Source organism: Balaenoptera ricei, chromosome 16 (genome assembly GCF_028023285.1).
Source record: "Balaenoptera ricei isolate mBalRic1 chromosome 16, mBalRic1.hap2, whole genome shotgun sequence".
In the NCBI taxonomy this organism is placed as follows: domain Eukaryota; kingdom Metazoa; phylum Chordata; class Mammalia; order Artiodactyla; family Balaenopteridae; genus Balaenoptera; species Balaenoptera ricei.
This window is the reverse complement of record NC_082654.1, coordinates 45,948,131-45,968,486: the sequence shown is the minus strand read 5'-3', so window position 1 is coordinate 45,968,486 and position 20,356 is coordinate 45,948,131. Positions and strand designations below refer to the sequence as shown.

The window sequence follows — 20,356 nt, the reverse complement described above, 5'->3', positions numbered from 1 at the left end:
TATCACTGTTACTTTCCTCATTTTGATAACTGTACAATGGTTATATACATTGTAAAAATTAGGGGAAATTAGGTGAAAGATACATGAGACTTTTCTGTATTATTTTTGCAAATTTTCTGTAAGACTAAAATTATTTCAGAATAAAAAATAATGTAAAACTTTTTTTTACATATTCCAAAACTTAATTCACTATTTTCCTTCCCAAGCTTGCTTCTTTTTCTGTGTTCCCTATATTTATTAATGGGATTATTAGTCTCCTAGTCACCAGGCTTATTTTGACTCCCCTTTCTCTAGTTCATCTTGTCAGAGGAAGAGTATAATATATTCTACCTTAATACCTATTACATTACCTCAAAAATCTATTACAGTTCAACTATAATTGCTTCCCAATACTCTATGAATTACTTGCATAACGATCTTCTAAAAGCACAGCTCGGTTTTCATTTCATTTCATTTCATTTTTCTGCTTAGAAAATGTCAGTGGCTCCCCATTGCTTATTTAAGACCAAACTCGCCAACTCTTTTCATTATCTAGTCCTAACCCTACACTTTCAATTGGGTTCCCCCTTCACAAACATGCCCAGTAATTCTCCAAAGAATGCCCCTGGGTTTTCTAAAACACTTTCAGGAGGTCTGTGAGGTCAAAATTAATTTCATAATAAAACTAAGATATTTGCCTTTTTCACTCTCAATTATCTCATGGGTATACAGTGGAGTTTTCCAGTTTAAGAATATTTGATACTGTAACAGACTGAATGCATGAGCAGATGTGAGAATTCAACTGTCATTTATAAGCCTGACTATAATGAGATCTGAACACGTATAAAACAATGACACTCTACCTTTTTTTGTTTTGGAATATACAGTTATCTTTAATAAAAATGTTATTATGTTAATATGCAATGGGTTTATTGTTATTTTTAAATTACTAAATATTTTTAAATTTCGGTTTTAATTTCTCATATAGTAAATATTAATACATATAGCCTATACAAACAAAAGCTCTTTGAGGCACTCAATACTTTTAATATAAGGGGGTCCCGAGACCAAAAAGTTTGAGAACCATCTAGTCAGGTCTAGCCTGCTTACTTGGATGTTCCCTATACATGGCTAAAGTTTTCTGACCTTCATCATTTTCCTTCTCTGAAAATAACCTTCCTTCTAACTCCCTGTGCCCAAATTTTATCCATTCTCCTCAACAGTGGCTGTCTTCTCAATGACCACTTTAAAAATATGAGTTTTGGAGTCAGACCTGGCCTTGCTACTGACCCTTACTAGCTATGTGACCTTGGGCAACTCACTTAACCTCTTGCTCAAGTGCCTCATATGGGAACATCACTGGAAGAGCTATACTGAGAATTAAATGAAAACACATAAGTGAAGTAACTAGCTTAATACCCGGCATGTATAATAGATGCTCAAAAAATACTAATTTCTTCCTTCCCTTTCCTCTTCTACCAGAATATTATTTTAAAACTAAGATCTTTTTGCATTTTATTCATGAATTCCTCCACAATGCTTAGAACAATGCCTTTCATATAAGGTGCTTGATATTGTTTGAGTTAAACAATACAATTTAAGGAATAGCTTGATACAACCCCTATGGAGAACAGTATGGAGATTCCTTAAAAAACTAAAAATAGAACTACCATATGATCCAGCAATCCCATTCCTGGGCATATATCCAGAGAAAACCATAATTCAAAAAGAGTCATGTACCACAATGTTCACTGCAGCTCTATTTACAATAGCCAGGACATGGAAGCAACCTAAATGTCCATCAACAGACAAATGGATAAAGAAGATGTGGTATATACATACAATGGAATATTACTCAGCCATAAAAAGGGATGAAATTGTGCCATTTGCAGAGATGTGGATGGACCTAGAGACTGTCATACAGAGTGAAGTAAGTCAGAAAGAGAAAAACAAATATCCTATATTAATGCACATATGTGGAATCTAGAAAAATGGTACAGGTGAACTTACTTGCAAAAAAGAAATAGAGACACAGGTGTAGAGAACAAACATATGAATACCAAGGGGAGAAGGCAGGGTGGGATGGATTGGGAGATTGGGATTGACATATATATACTACTATGTATGAAATAAATAACTAATGAGAACCGACTATATAGCACAGGGAACTCTACTCAGTACTCTATGGTGACATAAATGGGAAGGAAATCCAACAAAGAGGGGATATATGTATACATATAGCTGATTCACTTTGCTGTACAGCAGAAACTAACACAACATTGTAAAGCAACTGTACTCCAATTAAAAAAAAAAAAAAAAGGAATAGCGTGATCAGCAGAGCATAGATATCTCAAATTTCTATTTTTTAGAAATGCAGGGGCTTCCCTGGTAGCGTAGTGGTTGAGAATCTGCCTGCCAATGCGGGGGACACGGGTTCGAACCCTGGTCCGGGAAGATCCCACATGCCGCGGAGCAACTAAGCCCGTGCGCCACAACTACTGAGTCTGTGCTCTAGACCTTGCGAGCCATAACTACTGAGCCCGTGTGCCACAACTACTGAGCCTGCGCGCCATACCTAATGAAGCCCATGCACCACAACGAACAGTAGCCCTTGCTCGCCACAACTAAAGAAAGCTCACGCGCAGCAACGAAGACCAATGCAGCCAAAAATAAATAAATAAAATAAATTTATTTTAAAAAATGCAAATGATTAGATTTGGAATAGAATCAGAATTAATTACTCCCCTATGTAGATGTGCGGACTGCATATAATAAAAAAAATCTTAATAACGGGTGTTAAGAGAGAATAGTGCAGGTCACTTAAAAAAGACTGGGGTGGCCTTTTAAATAACATATAATATCTAGAAATGAACCTCAAAAGAATATTAATCATCAAGGTATCAAAAACACATGCCAGGGCTTCCTTGGTGGCGCAGTGGCTAAGAATCCGCCTGCCAATGCAGGGGACACGTGTTCGAGCCCTGGTACGGGAAGATCCCACATGCCATGGAGCAGCTAAGTCCGTGCGCCACAACTACTGAGCCTGCGCTCTAGAGCCTGCGAGCCACAACTACTAAAGCCCACGTGCCTAGAGCCCATGCTCCGCAACAAGAGAAGCCACCGCATTGAGAAGCCCGTGCACCGCAACGGAGAGTAGCCCCTGCTCGCCGCAACTAGAGAAAGCCCGCGCCCAGCAACGAAGACCCAACACAGCCAAAAATAAATAAATAAAATAAATAAATTTATAAAAAAAACAAAAAACACATGCCACCGCCACAACTATTTTCAATTTACAGAATGTATGATATTCTAGCAAAGTGTCCAAAGCCACAAAAAATTCTTGGGAGTCTTTTTTGTTGTGGTTCTTCTGATTTAGAAGACCTCAAAACTCTAAATATGCCATCCTTATTGTTTATTTAAGATGCTGTTGACCTACTTTCAGGACATAGCTTTGGGCTGCTTTTCCAAGAGGAGTTAGGGGTTTGTGCTGAGCTGACCTAGTCTCAAAGTTAAGCTGTCTTCCAAACACTGGCAATCCTTGGTGACAGAGCTACGCATACTCAGAGCTGCAGTCTGTGGCATGGACTGAGGTTTTTTTTTCTTACTTGTTCCAAGCTCAATTTAACCAGCTGAACTAATTATAGCAGGAGTTTATTAAGCACTTCCACATCCTTTCTAATAGGGATCATGACTGATTTTATACTCTCGTCCCAACTCCAATGTTTTAAACATTTATTTTAATGGTATAAGATTATGATAGTAATAAAAATCCTCACAAGTCACTGGTCAGGCACATTTGTTGATGACTGAACTGGGCATGAAGTTCAAGGAGAACTTGTTTGTGGAAAAAAGTAACTTTATAAGATATATTGGGTTGGCCAAAAAGTTCGTTTGGTTAGTGAATACCTTGTTCAATAAAGTTCTTCATGAAAACGAAAAACGTGCCTTTCATTTTTACTTAAAACTGAATGAACTTTTTGGCCAACCCAGTAGTTTAAAAGATATAGGAAAGAGGTCCTCTGGATCCTTAGAAACTTACAAGTTGTTGTGCCTCCAAGAAAATACATATAAGAGTAGCTACGAGCCTCAAGGGTCACCTTCTGAATGTGTTCATTAAAGTTTAGATCACTCAAGGGAGTCCTAGAAAGAAAGTTTCTCCTAGGACAGAAGTGTGATCTAGGAAGGAACTGGTATAAAATATCTTGACTGACACAAACTACTTTCTTTCTTTTTTGTTAAATTAATAAACTACTTTCTAAATAAAAAATAAACTCAAATATGAAACATTAAAAGGTTTTAAGAGCTGGGAAATTCTGAAAAGCCACATGGATTGCCTCAGAGTTTCTTTCTTACTCCACCCCTTTAAAATTGTGGCACACCACAGTATTCAAACACAAATAACCCTCGTTTGTTAAAATGTGGATTGCTGGAGAATAGAAAAAGATCATGCTTTATTTATTTATTTATTTTAATTAATTAATTTATTCATTTATTTTTGGCTGCACTGGGTCTTCATTGCTGGGCGCACGCGGCCTTTCTCGAGTTGCGGAGAGCGGGGGCTACTCTTCGTTGGCATGCGCGGGCTTCTCATTGCAGTGGCTTCTCTTGTTGCAGAGCACGGGCTCTAGGCACGCGGGCTTCAGTAGTTGTAGCACACAGGCTTATTAGTTGTGGCTCGCGGGCTCTAGAGCCCAGGCTCAGTAGTTGTGGCGCACGGACTTAGCTGCTCCATGGCATGTGGGATCTTCCCGGACCAGGGCTCGAACCCATGTCCCCTGCATTGGCAGGCGGATTCTTAACCACTGTGCCACCAGGGAAGTCCCAAGATCATGTTTTTGTTTTTGTTTTTTTTATAATTTGCCAGTTATTGCAAGCAGCACTCAGGGCTGCTGCATTTGCCCCACAGGCCATGTGCGCCAACTCCAAGGTGCGCCATTCACATAGATTTCAATGTGAGTGGTGACCCCTGGGGCTCTACAAAGCTCCATTACAGAAAGGTGCACATTTTAAAAATGGACAGCATATCCTTTAAACCCAATTTAGGATATTATCACTGTTTTGAATAAACAAATAGCACTTTTGATGTAGAAGCAAAAGTGATGGTGTTTGACATCTGAGTGGTACCATGAGCACTTATTTTAACTTCATCAATGTGCTGAAAATGGAAAGAAAATGGCAAACTTGGAATTCAAAAATTAAAAATGAACACAGTGACATTCTAGTGGAGGGAAAAGGAAAACTTTTTTCAATAGGTGGTGCTAGGTCAACTGGGTATCCATATTGAAAAAGAAAAAAAAAGGGACTTCCCTGGTGGTGCAGTGGTTAAGAATTCGCCTGCCAATGTAGGGAACATGGGTCGAGCCCTGGTCTGGGAAGATCCCACATGCTGCGGAGCAACTAAGCCTGTGCGCCATAACTACTGAGCCTGCGCTCTAGAGCCCACGAGCCACAACTACTGAACCCATGTGCCACAACTACTGAAGCCCACATGCCTAGAGCCTGTGCTCCACAAGAGAAGCCACTGCAATGAGAAGCCCGTGCACGCCAACGAAGAGTAGCCCCCACTCGCCGCAACTAGACAAAGACCCAATGCAGCCAAAAATAAATAAATAAATTTATTTAAAAAAAGAAAAAAGAAAAGAACCTTGACATCCCCCACCTCAAACTATACAAAAAAATGAACTTTTTTTTTTTTGCTCACATCCAGAATACGTTAAAAAAAATATTCCTATAGATCAATTTTTCAAAGACATACTTGAATAAGCACTTTACAAAAGAAGGTATCCAAATGGCCAACAAGCATATGGGAAGGGGCTCAGCTTCATTAGTCATCAAGGAAATGCAAGTTAAAACCAAAATACTATGTCATTACAACCCCCAAAGGATGGTGAAAATAAAAAAAGAAGAAAAGTACAAATGTTGACAAAGATGTGAAGCTACTGGAACTCTCATATGTCACTGGTGGAAGAGGAAAAATCTGACAGTAATCATTAAAGGTGAACATGACCCAGCAATTCTACTGCCAGTTACATAGAGAGAAATCATATAATGTAAAAGATGGTTATCAAATAATGAGACTAGCTATAACTCCATATATGAAAAGAACTCGTTATAGTAAACACGCTGTGTGTATACATGTATTTTGTGTATCTTTCAATTTCATTTCCGGTGGCTTTTTAAATTGAAAATTGAAATACATAGTTTTAACTTCTGTCTTCTCCTTTTAGACAAAATAAGCTTAAAACAAACCAATCTTATACTTAAACATAGACCATGCAATAAATATCATCAATAGGGTGAAAGTATGCCCCCAGATAGTCTGTATCAATGAAGCAGTTTTCTATTCCAATCTGACACTCATAAAAAAACTAATTAAATTTCAAAATAAAAATACAAGATACAATAATGAAAAGCAGATTACAAGATATTGTCCCTATCTAGATAGTGTCCCTAGACTGGCACTATGAGTCCACAAAAACATGTACTTAAGGAATTTATATAGCCTTACATGGCTAAGCACCTCTAGTCTAGTTCAGATTTCTGTATCGAACTAGACACAAAGAAAAATACTGAGAGGCCTGAAACTGAATTTTAAATTGGCACAGATGGCATGTTTATAACATCCCCACAATATGCTGAGTGTTCTCCATAAAACCAACCTAGACACAGTCCCTGCCTCTAGGGGACTTAAAATCTAAAAGTAGATGAGGCAGCCTAATTCAAAGAAAGTAAACAAATAAAAGGAAACAAAGAAGGGAATGTAAGAGAAGAGAGGCCTGCATTAATCTCTCAGCTCCCCGAAGGGTAACAGGCCAATCTGAACAGTGGAGAAGGAAAGCTAACAAGTCAGAGTTTCCTTATTTACCATCATACTTAATATGACACTATGCAGTAAATAGTCTCTAAAAAATTGTGCTGACCAGACTGAAAATGCTTTGTTGTTCTCTAGTTTCAACATTCAGAAAGTCTAAATCTCCATAATAGATGTAATATATACCCCACTGGGTGTGTGTAAAGGACATTAAACAGCCCACGCATAGTGACTGATTTACAGTCCAAAATCTAAATTACTGAATCCAAAGCACATGAAAGCATTATTTCAAAAAGCCTGGCTCAACAGGCAATTAATTAACGTGACACAACCATCTTTATATCAAAACTTCTAAAACAAGACAGTGATTCTTACTGGATTGCATTTTTGATGTTGTCTCTAAAGGGATATATGAGCTATAATTGGTTTGTCTGTAAATAAACACTTCATGGGCTTATAATTCAGACTCTGATCTCCTTATCCAATTGACTAGAGCTATTGCAATAGGGAGATGTCAAACAATTCTCAGAAATGTCTCTGAATACAGAACCTCTCTAAACCCTTGAATTAAAAAATCTTTATTTTAAACTGTGAAGATTCTTTCCGGAAGACTTCAAAATGCTGATGACATCCAATTAATTAAGTTATAGGAACCAATTTCACTTCAATAAACTGGTCCTGGCTGCTTCGCTGTCTCTTTGGATCAGGTATCTCTGGCAAAGGCTGTTTATTAAAAATAATGATGATAATGCAGCCAAATTCCACACAAAAGGAAGATGATGAAGAAAGCAATGACACTATTGACTTTGCCACATCAAAGTAAAATTTATTGAATCTGAACTATAAAGAGCACAATTTAGAATAAATGTTTGAGGTCAGGTTAGGGACATTATCTACCCAATGTCTCAGATCTGAAACCACTTTCCCCCCATGCTCTCTAGAGCAGCCATAATATGACTTTCAATTTCCCAAAATGCTATCTTGCCTCTAATTTAAAACATGGCTTCCTTTTAAAGGGAAGACTCAATAACCTCCCTTTATATGTAATGTTTCCATCATAGGAATTACATAAATAAAAATATATTTTAGACAAATCCAAGGTATCCCAGTAAAAAATTGTATTTGAATCTACTTTATGAAGTATTATGGTAAAAATGCACTTATTCCAGGAACCCAAACTCTAAACCTTGAGATCACCATGATTCCTTCCTCCCTTCATGCCCCATCGTCTATACGAATCAGTACCAAGTTGTTTAGATTCTCCTTTAGTCCAGATCCTCCCACTGAAAGGGTCCCAGAAGGAGGCCCATCCTATAGAAAAACTGAGGTCCAAAGGGCAGAAGAGTTGGAGAAAAGCCAGAGGAGAGACATTTCAGGATAAGAAGCCAAAGGTTTGAACCGGGGAGACACTATTAAAGAACTGGTCAGTAGATGGAGGAGTCTGGTCAGTAGACGGAGGAGTCTGAAGAGACTGCCCAGATTACTGAGCCTTAGAGATTTGACTTGAAAGGCCAAGCAGGTGGAGGTACGGTGGGTCAGACCAATTCAAAAAGGCCAGGTGGTACAAACACCCACAATTTTCCTCACATACCCCCTTTTCCAAATGCCCTCTCCCACCAGGCTGGCTCAGACCCTCCTGGACCTCACTTGAACAAGTGTAATGCTGTCTTAACTGACCTGTTGTCCTCCTACTTCTCTACCAACACACTGTGGTCAAAATCATCTTCTTGAAGTACCATGTCAAACCCTTTCAATGTTTTGTCATTAGCCTTAATAGAAGATTTATAAATCCTTAAAATGGTTTCCAGGATCTGACTGCTCTCTAGCCCCACACTTTCCCCCAACATTCTCTGCACCAGTCATAGTGACTTTCAATTCCCCAAAATGCTGTCTTGCCTCTAGTTTCAAACAAGATTTCCTTTTAGACAGAAGACTCCTAATCACCCCCAACTTTCATTTTCATGTCTCATCTTAAACATCATTTCCCTAGGGCGGCTTTCCTTGAACCCTCCAAAGGGTCCCTGCTATATTCCCATGGCACTCTTGTACTTCCCTTTTCGTGATGTACTACAAATCTATAATTACAAACAGTAAAGAATCTTGTGTTCTATGAGGGCAAGAATGTATACCTAGCAATAGGATTAAGAATGTTTCTTCCTTACCCAAAAATCTTCAATGGCATCCCCCAACTCCTGCATTAAGTACACATTTGTCAGCATGGGCCTTCAAGGCCCTCCACAGTATGAACTTTTATGGTCTACTATTTTCTGAATGCTTCCCAAAAGCACGATTATCTGTTCCTTTCCAAATAAGCCATGTACTTTCCAGTGCCTTCATTTCTGTAGCTTCCTCTATGAACCTAGCTTCCCTGTCTTAAAAAATGCTACCCATTCTTCCAAACCTATATCCAATTCCACCTTTTCCGTAGAATTTTTCCTAATTTCCCCCAAATAAATTTGGCCTCTCCCACCTTTGACTCTCCTCCTGCTCAAATGTTGTATTTTCCTTATGGTACTTTCCTAAGTCTACCTAGTTGTTATGGTACATCTCATATCCTTACTAGTTTAAAATTTCTTAGATAATGTTGGTTATACCTTACTTTTCCATATATCTCCTTATCACATTTTGTATATGCCTTATATACATAAGGTGCTCCATAAGTGCATTAACTTGAATCTAAAAAATCTACTACATGTAAAGCAGTTGTGTAGGGCAGTTGTCTAAATATGTGGATAAAATAGTCTTTTAAGTACAAAAGATACCTTTGAAACAGATGGATGCTAAATGGAATTAGAAAAGCACATTATGAAAAAAAAAAAAAAAAAGCACATTATGTTACCCATACAGAAACAGAAATACATCTTATTTGCATCTCAAATAAATGCTCTTTAATCAAAAAGTAATATACCTTTAGAGACTCATTCATCTTATATTACACATTAAGATGCCCACATTTATTTCAATTCTGACAATTTAAAATAAATATAATTTTAACTCAAGTTTCATGCAGCAGTACAGCACAGTGTCACTGCTCAATATTTATTTCTGTGACCATTTTTGCTGTTTGTTGGACAAAAGGAAAACAGCAAATAACATTATTTAGGTGTGCTTAAAATTGTAAGTCAGAAAAGACCACAGAAGTTATCTAGTTCAACTCATTGTATTTCTAGATAAAGAAAATAAAGACTATGAGTTTCTTGGCCAAGGTCACAAAGCCAAAGCCAGGGCACAGGCTCAGACCATCTGACTTCCACTCCAGCACTCCTCCCACTCCAAAACAATACTCACCTCAAGGCTGTAATAACTAGAGCACATTATTTTCAATCGACATTGGAGCCAACAATACTCCAGTACTGAATGAAGGCCATTTGCACATTTTCAGTCATGCTCAAGAGAAACAAAAGTGTGACAAATGAAGAAATGAAAAGGAATTCTTATTATCTTTTCCCAGGAGCCTTCTTTCTTATAAATGGTTAGAAATGAACACTACTTCATAAGCTTTGAGAGGGTCTGTGTTCAAAGACACTCTGAAAGGCGAGAAAAACATGATAGGAAATTACATAAATAATAGAATTTTGACACACGATGGAACATGCAACACAGAACATTTTGAATGCTACATTATCAAAAGTTACTATTTATTTCATAGTAACCAAGAAAGATGGTGCTTCAGGGAAAAAGAAAAAAGGTAGCAGCCTATTTCTCAAAACCCACTTAAAACACAAACCTATCTACCAATATGTACCAAATATTTACCTTCTTACATTTCTATCCCTAATAACTGGCACATAGTAGGTACTTAAAAAGTATTTTCATAATAAAGTAATTAATCTCTCTTCGTATCACCCAGCACTATTCTTGAATACTGCAGTTGTACATCAGTGACTATAAAATGCTGCTACTTGTAGTAGAAAACAATGAGCATTGACAGTTTGTATCAAACAGAAACGTTCCAAGACTAGAACATTTTACAATGTGTGTGAATCTATATCTGTGTATGTGTGCTTGTATGTATGTATATAGGTTCATTTGTTTTCTCTCTATATACATATGTACACATATATGTATATGACATGTATTTTTGACAATAGTGATTTTACCTAAAGATCTTATGCTATGGGACAGCGATTTTCAAACTTTCCTTACAGCAAGTCATAATAAGAAAAACATTATAGGGCTTCCCTGGTGGCGCAGTGGTTGAGAATCTGCCTGCCAATGCAGGGGACACGGGTTCGCGCCCTGGTCTGGGAAGATCCCACATGCCGCGGAGCAACTAAGCCCGTGAGCCACAACTACTGAGCCTGCGCGTCTGGAGCCTGTGCTCCGCAACGGGAGAGACCACGATAGTGAGAGGCCCGCGCACCGCGATGAAGAGTGGTCCCCGCTCGCCGCAACTGGAGAAGGCCCTCGCACGGAAACGAAGACCCAACACAGCCAAAAATAAATAAATAAATAAATAAATTTATAAAAAAAAAGAAAAACATTATATACCACAACCTAGTACACATAACACATACATGCACAGAAATACATATACATAACTAAAACAAAGATTTCATGAAACAACACCATTACTATACCCAAAGCACTAATGTTTTCTATTCCATTTTTTAAAATGCAGTTTGTGTCCCCCCAAACTGATTTTGTCACCCCTGCTCTGAAAGCTCATAAAAGTGTGAGAAGACACTAAGACATTGGCAAGGTGTAAATGTCTTAGTTTGGCATTCATTCCTTAAACATAGCCTAGGCTCTACAGACACCAAACAGACACTGGCAAAATGAAGACTAGAAATTATTGAACATTGTTCATTGAAAAGCTCTGCTGAACACCGGAAGGACGTTATCATTGTGTAAGTAAAAAATAGAGACCACATTCTGGGCCATAAAACAAGCCTCAAAAATTCTAAAGGAGTCAAATAATAACAGATATTCTGATCACAATGGAATTAAATTAGAAATCAATAACAGAAAGCTCTGTAAAATCCCAATTATTTAGGAAATAAATATTTTTAAATAACTCAAGAATCGAAAAAGAAAACAAAAGGGAAATTAGAAAATATTTTTAACTAAATGAAAATGAAAATACAACACATCAAAACTTGGGGGAAGCAAAAACACCAGCAAGAGTTTTACTAGTTTATGGGACTTCCCTGGTGGCGCAGTGGTTAAGAATCCGCCTGCCAATGCAGGGGACACAGGTTCAAGCCCTGGTCCAGGAAGGTACCACATGCCGCGGAGCAACTAAGCCCATGTGCCACAACTACTGAGCCTGTGCTCTAGAGCCCGTGTGCTGCAACTACTGAAGCCCGCGTGCTCTAGGGCCCGTGTGCTCTAGGGTCCGTGTGCCGCAACAGGAGAAGCCACTGCAATAAGAAGCCTGTGCACCGCAATGAAGAGTAACCCCAGCTCGCCGCAACCAGAGAAAGCCCACACACAGCAATGAAGACCCAACTCAGCCCAAAATTAATTAATTAATTAATTTTAAAAAATAGTGTAATCAACATATATTTTTAAAAATATATGGTTTAGAGAAGAACAATGAGCCCAGGCCACTGAGTCTGCTGGGTTACCTCTAGAGCAATCCAAACTGCTCACAAAAGGAGGGTGGCCACCTGGAGTGAGAACCATCAGGTTAATTTTACTGCTAATGAAGTTTAAGGTGAAGGAACAAACCCCCCACCTCACCCCAGTTAGAAAGGCTTTCCTAAATCTGAAAGAAGACTAGGAATCTAATAAGCAATCTGCTGTCAGTGAAGAAGAAGAGCCACGCAAACAGGATAATATGAATATAGAGAACAGTGGGGGAAACATGCAGAAAGAGGAAAGACAGGAAGCTGCAGAGCATGGTGTGATCCAACAGGCAGTGCTAGATGGAGTTTTTCAGGATGGTTTCCTCCCCATACTACGGACAACTCCTGGAACATAGGAGCCTCTTACTACTCTCTGATGTATGTAACTGAACCTTCACAGGTTCATCCCAAGACCAAATTAAATGCAGAAAAAAACCCTCAGCTTCTCAGAGGCCATCTAGACCAAAACAGGCCAGTATCAGAAACTGTTTGGCCTTCATTTGTTCTGAGGTGATCTGCGGACCCCTCCAATCCTGAAACCCTGCAAATCTGGGTTATATTATATATTCCAGTATTTTTAAATCCAGCATACAGGGTTAAGAACAGAGAGGACAAGTATCTCAATACTTAATTTTTAAATTACACATAGCATCAGTTTACCCACTTTTTAAAAAAGGGGTGGGGGGAGCTAATACATTACAGACAACCATTAACTCAGTTTGATGGAAAGTATTAGGCTGATCATTTTGATTAGCGGTGCTCATTAAATATGTTTCCTACATGTATTTCAGGGAACTAAAATGAATAAAGATGCTATTCTGCTTTGCTGGAAGCGATCCCACATCCTGCTAGGTTTGGTTTTTATAACATGTGCCTGGCTTCCTAAAACAGGCATAAACAGACTTATTAGATCTGTGCTATTTATTTCCACAGAGAAGGAACCTCAGAACTTTTAAACTAGGATAGGTTATCTAATCTTTTTACACCTTTGTTGTGATAAAGGAAGAAAAATATATGATCCTGGCGGCAAAAGGAAGATTGAACTTAATTACAAAGATTTAAAAGCAGAAAAATGCATACAGTGGCTTTTTAGAAAAAGAACACTTTCTTCCTTTCATCTCAAGGCAAACCATTTATCTACCAAGAAGCATGAATAGTGTGTTCTTTCTTTTTAAAATGTTTTTAGAAGTCATATCCTTTTTTACTGAAGGAACCTGGAGTCTTAGACTTAATCTTGTAATCTGAAAGTCTTTCTAATATATCTGTGTAATCTGAACTGCTGACTACTATTCAAAGCCATTATAGGAACTAAATAGCTAGATCAATTCGTAAACCATTTTCTCAAATGAAAATCTCACAATGAAATGATACTTTTGACAGAACATTTATGAATTACACCAATTTTTCTAAATCCTTTTGGAGGAGAAACATTTTAAGTGATGGAATAAAGATGAACAAAGTTATATTATTCTTTTACCATGTTAACCGGTCTAGTGCACATTACCTCAGAGCAAAAACTTACAATGCATAATCAACAAGCTGAGTGATGCATCAGTGAAAATGATTAAATATGCCAAGGTCTTAATTATAATACCACATTACATTTGTACAGAATATTCCAGTTTGCAAAACATTTACATCCATAAGCTCATCTGACTCTATGTCCTTCAGTTTAAGTACAATAGATAGAAGATGTGAGTCCACCTGCATATACTGAAATAGTTAAAAGCAGGGACTCTGGAGCCAACTGTCTGGTTTGGACTCTTAGTGCTGCCACTTACAATTACACAATGTGATTCTGAGTACATTACTCAACATCTTTATGCCTTAGTTTTATCATCTGTAAAATGGGGATAATAATCGTTTCTACCTCTTGGGCCCACTAATGATTAAATCAATTAATATATGTCAAGCACTTAATACAGTATCTAGCACAGAGGAACCATTATATATTATACATGCTGGTTGTACTTATCAGCAGCATCATTGTATGGATAGGGAAACAAGCTGGTAAGTCACAGAGCCAGGAACAGAAACCAGAGCTTCTTCTCCCATTTGATGCTCCATCCACAAAGGGCTGGGGGTTTTTTTCTGTTTGTTTTTTTTGAAGTATCCTAAGGTTTTCTAGACTGACATAAAACAGTTTAATGCGGAAGTGTACAAATCAAAAAATTCAACAGTTCAGAATACTTATAAAGTATTTTAATTTACATTTATATATACATTTTAAGTTAAATTGACTATTAAAAATACAAATATTCCATTTTGGCGGCAGAACTATACACTGAGGAATAGTCATCTGTGTTGCTATATTTGCAAAACAAAAATCTAGAGGGAAATATACTAAGATGATAACTGTGTTAGAATTTCCTTTTTTTTTTTTTCCCTTTCTGGTTTTCAAGACATTCAGTATTGTGATATAACATTTATAATTTAAAAAAATTATTTCCAGGGACTTCCCTGATGGCGCAGTGGTTAAGAATCTGCCTGCCAACGCAGGGGACATGGGTTTGAGCCCTGGCCCGGGAAGATCCCATATGCCACGGAGCAACTAAGCCCGTGTGCCACAACTACTGAGCCTGCGCTCTAGAGCCTGCGAGCCACGACTACTTAAGCCCATGAGCCTAGAGCCCATGCTCCACAACAAGAGAAGCCACTACAATGAGAAGGCCGCGCACCTAACAAAGAGTAGCCCCCGCTCCCCGCAACTAGAGAAAGCCCGCGCGCAGCAATGAAGAGCCAATGCAGCCAAAAATAAATAAATTAATTAAAAAAAAAATGATTTCCAAAAAAAGTTTACCAAGGTATGAAAATAGTATTCATAGAATAAACACTTCAAAATTAATTCTAGAAAATAATAAATGTCCAGCTGAAAAACTGCCCTCTTTTTTCAGACATGTTTTAGGGATCTTTCCTCAGACTTTGTTCAAATTTTTTCCCTTTAGTGATTCAGGTGACTGTGACAACATCTTCCATTGTGTCTAAAAATAGGGCATGGGTGTGTAAATTTATGAGCCGAAATGCAAAACTGGCATTGGATGTCTAAATCAGAGTATTAAATCATTTAGCATACTCTAGCATAAAAATATATTTTGAGCACTTATATCCACATGCTTTGTATATTCATACAATTTTAATTCAACTATCTTTAATCTTTTCAGATGAAGTGAAGTTATGAACTTTTAAAAACATGTCAAATCACTTCCTAAGAGATTAACCTGGACAAAGCACTCCACTCCAAACCTCAAGCTCCTTCTCTAATAAGGAGAGTAGACTAGAATGTCAGTCAGTGGTTCACAACCTTCTTTCTACCCCAGCGCATCTGAGGGATTCAACATCTCTCCATTTACAGCAGTGGGGACAGTCTGAAAATGTCCCACAGGTGATTCTGATACACTACCTTATAACAGGAGTCCCCAGCCCCCAGGCGCGGACCGGATACTGATCTGTGGCCTGTTAAGAACCGGGCCGCACAGCAGGAGGTGAGCAGTGGGCCAACGAGCGAAGCTTCATCTGCCACTCCCCATCGCTCACATTACAGCCTGAACCATCCCCCCCATCGCTCGCATTACCACCCCCCCATGGAAAAATTGTCTTCCACGAAACCGGTCCCTGGTGCCAAAAAGGTTGGGTACCGGGCTTCCCTGGTGGCGCAGTGGTTGAGAATCTGCCTGCAGGGGACACGGGTTCGCGCCCTGGTCTGGGAAGATCCCACATGCCGCGGAGCAACTGGGCCCGTGAGCCACAACTACTGAGCCTGCGCGTCTGGAGCCTGTGCTCCGCAACAAGAGAGGCCACGATAGTGAGAGGCCCGCGCACCGCAATGAAGAGTGGCCCCCGCTTGCCGCAACTAGAGAAAGCCCTAGCACAGAAACGAAGACCCAACATAGCAATCAATCAATCAATAAATCTTTAAAAAAAAAAAAGTTTAAAAAAAAAAAAAAAAAAAAGGTTGGGTACCACTGCCTATAAGCTATTCCCCTGCCCTCTACCCCACTCCACTCCTGCAGAGTTCTTTAAGGTTCTGCACAGTTCTAAAGCTTGCCACTGTAGGTATAGGAAAATCACAACCCAATGACCTGGAAGGTACCTGACAGTGTTACTTTAATACATTTTAAAAGAAAGGCCAAAAGTTAATAACGCGTATTCTTTTGTTGAAGCATGCAAGATTCAAAAAGAATCTGTAAACTGATGATATCAAAGACAGCTTTGTAACTTAACTGTTCATATGGCAAACAGCACAGCTCCCCTGGAATTTGCTTCTAGTCAAGGAGGTAGGTAAAGAAAGAGGAAAAGTGGGGAATCAAATAAAATACCTCCTGAAGTTGAAAGAATGGCTGGAAAAGAGATTTTTACAAGTCAACTTTTCTGATAACAGAGAAGAAAACCCAAAGATTGATATACAGAGATGAGATATTATGTGATCCCAAATTTCTTTTTTTTTTTTTTTACAGATAACTCTGTTATAAACTAATAATAACTAATAGGTACTAAAAATATGATTTGCATATATGCCATATTATAAATATAAGCCAAATATATTGGCTTAGCATGGTGATTGATAATTGCCCAGTATATTTACAAATAGTGTCAATTTTCTTTGAATGCCTACTTACTGTGGACAAATTCTATGCTATTTAAAAGCTACTGGATGTGCAAAGTCTTGTGAAAAATTCTCACAACTAGGGAAGAAGGAAATGGAATCTTAAGACTTCCTTGGAAAAATGTGTGTTTACCTCAAATGTGAGCCAACATTACATCATCATTAATAAGTACACAAGGCATGGCAAAGATGCTGAGTGTGGCTTCAAAATTAGAATTATCTACATGAAAAAAATGTGTAATTGCATTATCTTCAAATCAGAAAACACATTAATCAATAAATGCTGATGATTAACTATGTGTACTGTAGTGAGAGGAACCTTAAAAGGCACAAAAAAATAACAGTATTTCACAGATTTAGTATTTGACCTTTCCCCCACCCCCGATAAACTGGCTGGGTCTGAAAGTTGCTGTCCTCTGTACCAGATGACACCAAGGGTAACTGAGAATACAATGTATACATCTCTATCACTGCTCTATCGATTCATGCCTGAAAAAGTTGACACAAATTTTTGGTAGGATTTCTTTTGAAATTCTTTGCAAAACATGCTGTCCATTGTTGGCTTAACTTGCCGAACGCACTACCCATTAAAAAAAACAAATTCTCAGTGTTCTCCACATGAACCATAACAGTAAAAACCTAAAACTTGTGTCAGTGAACAGACGAGATAACCCAAAAAGAAATAAAAGTGAAGAGAAAGAAAATGCCCCAACCTCAGTTTTGTAAGATGTTCACATTAGAGACGGTAGCAATAAACATTATGCAAGAGAAGATAATTCCTAACACTGAGTTGGGATGGACAAATATTTGTTTAATGAACATACACATTTCTTCCTCATTCTATAGCCATGTGTCAAAGCATCAAACAATTTAATTTGTGGCAGTTTCTGTTGTGTCTCAAACTTTACATATAAGTTTATCACGAGGGTAAAAAAAAACCTGCTTGGCTTGACTCACGATGAATCACAGCCAGGAGGTCATCTTGTTGTGTATCAGCAACTATGTTTTCACTACAGCTATGTGACCTAAAGTGGCAGCAGGAGAGGCACCAAAATAGAAGGGGCAGGAGGTTTCTCGGCCCCAAAAGAGCTTTTCCACCCCATTCGGGCATCTGAGCAACAGCCAACCGCAGAGGAGAGAAAGAACAAACCCAACAGCTCCGCGGAGTAAGGCTGCAGGCCCAGGCCCTCCCGGGAGCCCGGGGAGGCAAGCACATAAAGAGGATGGGCTTAAGAAACAGCGTGGAGAAAGCAGCATGACAAGGGCCAAAACTATCCGGGTGTAGGGCAAAATCCAGCAGTGACCGAGCAGCACAGACTGCGGGAAGGTCTGGAGACCAAGGAGGCTCTCCAGCCCGGGCTCCGGGCTCAGCTCCGGCGCGAGCGCACAGCGGGCCCCCTGCCTCCACGCACCTCCAGCACACGGGACCTGCCGCTGCTCCCACCTCACCTGTCGAGTGCCCGCTGGCCCCGCCGGCGTCTCTGGCCCCCGGTCCCCGCCCCGGCCCATCCTCCCTTCACGTTCCCTCCCGGCGCGTCTCTCGGGGCCACCGCCGGGGTCAGCGTGGGCAGGGGGCCGAACCCCGCCCCACCGCCCCACCGCCCCAGGCCTGGCCCCGGCACTCACTTTCTGAATCCGCTTCAGCGCCATGGGTCAGGGAGGGCGGCGGGGATACCGGCCGGCTGGGGGCGGCTGCGGGGCTTGGGGGCGTGGGGTCGTCGCGGGCTCGGCTCGCCGGCTCCTCGGCTGGCTCAGCCGGGTGGATCCCCGGCTCGCCGCTCTCTGGCTCGCTCCGGGCGCCGGTGCCTGTTCCTAGGGCGCCCGAGCGCGAGTGTGCGCGAGTGTGCGCGAGTGTGCGGGCGGGGACGCCGGCGAGACTCTTTTGTTTCCGCTTTTGCTTCTGGGAAGGAGCCTGCGCCCGCCCCGCCCCGCCGGGCACATTGGGAAGTGTAGTTTCTGCTCCCTGCTCGGCCGCCGCCCCGGGCTGGGCTGGTTACTCACCGCTGACCTCGACCCACAGCCTGGGCTCAGAGCTACCGGCTCTGGAGTTGGTCCCTGCAATTGGATATTGATCAAGGTACTGAACCTGGAGTTCCCGATCTGTAAAATGAGGATAACAAATTAGCTCGAAAAACATGTGCCGGATTCGAATATGTGCTACAGCTCGTCTTGTTATTTTTACCTTTACAGATTTCACTGTTCTCAAATATATGAATTGCCTAAATTTCTCACACATGCACAGACTCACTCCAGTTATGATGCCTTACTTACCTCCTTAGTTCCTGTTTCGAAAGGCGCCTCTTCTGTCCGATGCTAATCTCGCATGTCTGCTCCTCCTTGGAACTCCGAATTCTGAGTTTCGTCCTCACTCTTGGCTCCTTCTTTTCCATTGGCAGTACAATACCTGCTCAATCCACATAGTCTACGCGCACTCCTCACTCCCCCAATTCTTATGAACTTGTGTGCTCATTAAAACTTGCCTTCTGCTTTCAGCAGCAGAATTCGGTTTTCACCAAAGTTGAGCCTGAGCTTGTAATTCCCGAATCCAATTCACTCCTTTTCCTCTGTGATGTTTCTGACCCATTTGACTGCTGGCTACCCTTTCGCTTTTCAAAACGCTCACCGCCTCCCGCTTCCGGAGCACCAGGGTGGTTGGCTCTTCTACTTCTCTGACTTACCCTTTTCTGTTACCAGCTCCTCTTCTCAAGAGTTAGAGTGCCCTGGAGTTCCAATCCCTGATCTCTCACCATCACTATCTTCCTAGAAAGTAGACTTCGTGTCCTCCCATGTCCTGGGAGGCCACCCAGCATGGCTGGAGGAGCTTGGGCTTTGTAGATTGACCCCCTATCCTGGAATGGAATCCCAACTCTGACCCCTACCACTGTGTGACCCTGTAGCTACTTAAACTCTCTAAGCCTCAGTTTCCTCATGTCCAAAGCGATAATAGTCTCTAGATATGTTATTGTAAGAATTAACTGATATTAATGTAATGTGCCAAACACAGTACCTAATATGCTGAAAGTCCTGTATAACAATTATTTCCTTATTTGTTTTTATCTATATGATGATGCCTTTAAAATCTGTCTTTCCAACCAAACTGTCACCCCAGTTTCAGCCTTTTATGTCCAAAAGTCTACTGGACATGTGCACCTTCCTCCCCTGTGGCCAGGAATCAGAATGTGTTACCAGGTGAGGGTTGGAGGAAAGCTTTTCAGGAAGTCCAGAACAATAGCTACCATAGCATTCTAAAGGCTTACAAAGAGCAAGGAGCAAAAATCCATTCATGTAACTTAAAAGAAAATGTCTAGGGAAATAGGATCGTGAAAGAATGATAGAAATAATTAATGGAATCTGAAACTTAACTTAGAAGCCTGTCATTCCCCCTCCCCACCT

General features: G+C 40.2%; 1 protein-coding gene across 4 annotated transcripts in view; it reads right to left on the bottom strand.

The window, feature by feature from the left end:
• The window catches only part of UBE2D1 (ubiquitin conjugating enzyme E2 D1), a 35,010-nt gene extending 16,168 nt beyond the window's left edge, over positions 1-18,842 (bottom strand). For 2 of the 4 annotated variants that reach the window (XM_059899218.1, XM_059899217.1), the window contains exons 1-2: positions 18,590-18,842; positions 16,582-16,697 (exon numbers count right to left, since the gene is read on the bottom strand). Coding sequence is in view for 1 of the 4 variants with exons in the window: in XM_059899216.1 (XP_059755199.1) it covers positions 18,590-18,613 (24 nt within the window). In the remaining 3 variants the exon portion in view is untranslated. The remainder of the gene's footprint in view (positions 1-16,581; positions 16,698-18,589) is intronic. The other 2 variants (XM_059899216.1, XM_059899219.1) reach the window with 2 other exon arrangements.
• Positions 18,843-20,356: the final 1,514 nt, after the last annotated feature.